This window comes from Triticum dicoccoides, chromosome 3A (genome assembly GCF_002162155.2).
Source record: "Triticum dicoccoides isolate Atlit2015 ecotype Zavitan chromosome 3A, WEW_v2.0, whole genome shotgun sequence".
NCBI lineage: Eukaryota > Viridiplantae > Streptophyta > Magnoliopsida > Poales > Poaceae > Triticum > Triticum dicoccoides.
In genome coordinates, this window is record NC_041384.1 from 737648354 (window position 1) to 737652201 (window position 3848).

The 3848-nt window shown below is 48.0% G+C and overlaps 1 protein-coding gene across 2 annotated transcripts; it reads right to left on the reverse strand.

Moving 5' to 3' along the window:
- Positions 1-847: 847 nt before the first annotated feature.
- LOC119270590 (protein DETOXIFICATION 35-like) lies at positions 848-3429 on the reverse strand. 2 transcript variants are annotated; one of them, XM_037552605.1, is made up of 6 exons: positions 3164-3429; positions 2451-2953; positions 2066-2361; positions 1536-1654; positions 1375-1461; positions 848-1193 (listed from the first exon to the last, which is right to left on the reverse strand). In XM_037552605.1, the coding sequence occupies exons 1-6, from the start codon at positions 3398-3400 to the stop codon at positions 1107-1109; spliced, it is 1329 nt and encodes a 442-aa protein (XP_037408502.1). In that variant the 5' UTR covers positions 3401-3429; the 3' UTR covers positions 848-1106. The 2 variants fall into 2 exon arrangements, with proteins under 2 accessions (XP_037408502.1, XP_037408501.1); XM_037552604.1 differs by having other exon boundaries at positions 2451-3076; positions 3164-3428.
- Positions 3430-3848: the final 419 nt, after the last annotated feature.

Here is a 3848-nt window from a genome sequence, read left to right on the forward strand (position 1 = left end):
AAGAGATGATGATGGTGATGTTGATGAAGACGATCACCGCGGCGATGATTCCCCTCCCGATGTTGGATCCGGTGACGGCGGCTATTGAGCGCCGCTCCCTTCTTGAAGGCATTGCTGTTGAAGAATCTCCTCGTTCGTGTGATGTAATGAGATGGATGGTGCGGATATGGTCATTGATGTAGTTGCAGATTGTGGATCTGATCGTTTTAGGGTCTTTTTCTCGCCTACACATAGCTTTGGTCTTATATGACTTTGCTATTTGTTGGCATGTTCTTGTGTGCGTGTGTTGGTGTTGACTGTGTGCATCCTATTTATGCAGAGGTCGGGTGTGCTTATTGTGTTTCTATTCTCTTGATGCTTCATTCCGAGCAATAAATTCACCCTTTATCAAAAATTCTTTATCAGAAGGAGCCAGCAAGAATTTCAGATAACAGAATTTCTCTAAGCCCGAATAGAACGAACCGTATTAACTGAACAGACCGAACGCCCAGGGTTACTTATGAGGGAGGCTACACGAATAAAAGCTGCGTGTATATATGTGTTTTCTCTTTTTTTTAGGGAATATATGTGTTTTCTCTTACATACGAGTGGATCATCTTTTGTACTACAAACTCAGCACAGCAGCTATAGCTAAGCTAGTTTTCTACTGTGAGTGAAGCAACACCACACCCTGTATTAAATATATAGAATCCTTCCTGATATAGGTTGTAGCTGAAATTCCAAGAACCAACCAAGGCAGAACCAATTGAGGCCACATCGACGTGGATTTGTACCAGCTAGCGATTAAATAAAATGGGCCTTGCAGAGATGGTGGCCAACATCCAGGACCAATCACGACACACAGACAGACGCTTCAAGAAAAATAATAGCCTTGTTATGTCTTTGCAGCACATGAATCAGATAGATTGTGTCCAGCATGTACGTACTGCTTATTGGCCTCTTATTTCAGATAATAGGTGAAAAAACATCCTGGCATCCACATACAGCCTCATGATGATGTATTGATGGATATAGTAATTCAACATTTCCGACCTGTTTTCCATATCCTATTGATGATATCATCTGGCTCAAAACATCTAGAGTATTGAGATGAGATAAAAGATGCTTCAGTTCTCTAGCCAGTTCTCTTCCAGGAGTGGGCTGGTTACGTCGGTGCCGCCCCATTTGCGCACACGGCTCGAAGCTAGTCTGGCCTAGAAAATTTGACATTCAAGAAAAGGAATATAAGTAATGAATGAATCATATAGTATATCCAAAGTTGCTAAGGTGGGACTTGTAGCTATTTATATGGACGAACTAAAATAATTCAGTTATATTTCTATCTCCATTTCCTGCAAACTTTTGAGAGGAATGGCGATGGATGGGATTTTATACCTCTACATTCCAATCCGTTCTCCACACTACGAAGAGTAACATAAGTGTCTGGAGTGCAACCCCGCAAAGCATGCCACCCCAGACCCCCTGAAATCATTGTTTGTTAATATAACATTCTTTTCTTGCAGTGGTTCTTCAGATTAACATGATATATTAATTACCCCAACTCCGTAGTTGAAGTGGTAGCCGAGAAGGTACCCCAAGGGTAGCCCAAATGCGTAGTAGCAGCCTAGATTGATGTATGCAACAAGGCCTTGCCATCCTCCTCCAATAGCAACCCCTGAAGCATGCATGAAGAGACGTAGGAGGTTGAGGTGTCATCCTCCTTAATCATCTAATTAAGAGGCATGTATCTAATTATATATACACATGCATATATGTATGTATGTGTGTGTGTCAGAGACGTGATTCAGGACCATGCATCAGCCGAACCGATGGTCCATGCCGTACAATTGAACATCCTACATGTGGATCCATGTCATGAATGCCATCTCCAGCCAACACTTTGTCTCATGCATTGTTTAACATGCAAACAGCTCACGCTGTGCAGTTTTAATCAACCATGTATGGATCCTCATGAACAGTGTCTAGAAATCAATGATGTCGAGTGTAGGTTCTGTTGAACCATGGTTCCGTAAAACATCTTCGATGTGTGTGACACACACACATACATACACATACATATATATACCTGAAATCACAGGCTGCAGGCTGTTGAGCACCATGGTCACCCCAAGCAGTCCAGCAATCTTGGAGACAGCGTGTCGGAGCTCCAAATCGCTAGTGAAGATGATGGAGAACTTATCTCTAAAGATCAAGACGAGGAGCATGCATAGCAGCCCGATGAGGAGCGACTCGGCGATGACGACGATGACAGCGTGCATGGCTGCCATTGGACGTCCAGCACCAAGCTCATTGGAGACTCGGACACTGATAGCAGAATTGAGGCCAACGAAGATCATAAGCGCCCATCCTTCTACGCTCATGCTGAACAAAATATAGCATAATTAAGGGTCTAGTAAGTTGAGAAAGAGAGTTGAGACGTCATCGTCTGTCTAGTAAGCCGCAGTACGTACCAGATCCCAAGCGAGTCTACGGCTAGCTGCGCATCCTGAAGATGGCCAGTGAGAACCGGGATCATGCTCATGTACCAAATATCAAGGCAGAGCATGACGGCTGACTCAAGCGAGAGCCTCACGAACGACCACATGTCTTGCAAAGCCGCCATGGACCATCCCCTCCAGCCGTCCTTGCACCAGCCGATGATGTAGGCCGCCTGGCACAGCGCGATGGCCCAGAGCGAGATGTTGTATGCCACGGCGGCGCCTGGGGATCCCCATCCCAACACGGTGACGAGGAGGTAGGTGAGCGTGATGTGGAAGCCGAGTCCGGCGACCCCGATCCAGGCTTGGACCAGGACCTTGCTCTGCGCCTGGAGGAACTTGCCGCTGGGGAAGTTGACTGCCAAGGAAAGGGCGCCGGGGAGAATGTACAGCGCGAAGCGTGCGGCCTCGCGCGCCACGTTAGGGTCCTGGCCCAAGGCCAGGAGCACCGGCTCGGCAAAGACGTACAAGGGCACCATGAGGAGCGCGGCGACACCGAGGACAATCCAGGAGCGCTGCAGGTACACGCCGAGCATGGCCACCTGACCGGCGCCGAACGCCTGCCCGCACAGCGTCTCCAGCGCGCTCCCCATGCCCATCTGCACGCAACTCCAAGTAAGTTATCATCCCCTCTATAGTTAGTTAGTATGGAACAATGATGCATGCATGGCTGGGAGCGCACGTACCATGAATCCAAGGGCGAAGGTGGAGAAGACGGAGATACCGATTGAGGCCGCGGCCAGTGGCAAGTTGCCGAGGTGGCCGACGAAGATGGTGGTGATGGAGCCAACAGCATACAAGCTAAGTGTGCTGACGGCGATAGGTGTGCCGATGCCCCACAGGAGCTTCGATTCCTCCCACACCATATGCGCGGCCTTCCGAAAGGTGTGCACCCCCGCCACGTCGCCGTCGCCTAACCGCATCGCTGGCTCCCTCTGCCGTTCGTGCTCGCTCGTGCAATAGAAATGTGAGCTGCTTCCAGGTGAGCCACCGTAGAGCTTTATACAAATCAACTAAGAATGGCAATGGACCGGGTTTGGACGGATATATCCATACTATATCCATGTCCATTAGCCTCACCGTTGCCCGCCCACAAAGGCATCCATGGCCAGGGATGTCGCCCTATATCCAAACCGGCAAATATCCTGGTATCCATTGGTGTACAAACTAGGTGCACCGATTCAGCAAAACAACAATATTTCTGCAGTATCTAGGCAACTTTTCAAAACTATATCAGCAATAATTCTATCCCCAAGGCATAGAAATAGCAAAGCAACAATATTTCTACCACATAGATAACACCACAAAATACATGTCAGATGGTTTTCCATGGATATCCATGGGCATAAAATCCTTTCCATTCCTAGCCAC

Coding starts and splice junctions, on each gene's coding strand:
- LOC119270590 (XM_037552604.1), bottom strand. CDS start 3,400: ATGCGGTTAGGCGACGGCGACGTGGCGGGGGTGCACACCTTTCGGAAG. Junction 1,655..2,065: donor CCTGCAGCCTGTGATTTCAG/GTATATATATGT, acceptor TGCATGCTTCAG/GGGTTGCTATTGGAGGAGGA. Junction 1,462..1,535: donor ACTTCAACTACGGAGTTGGG/GTAATTAATATA, acceptor CAATGATTTCAG/GGGGTCTGGGGTGGCATGCT.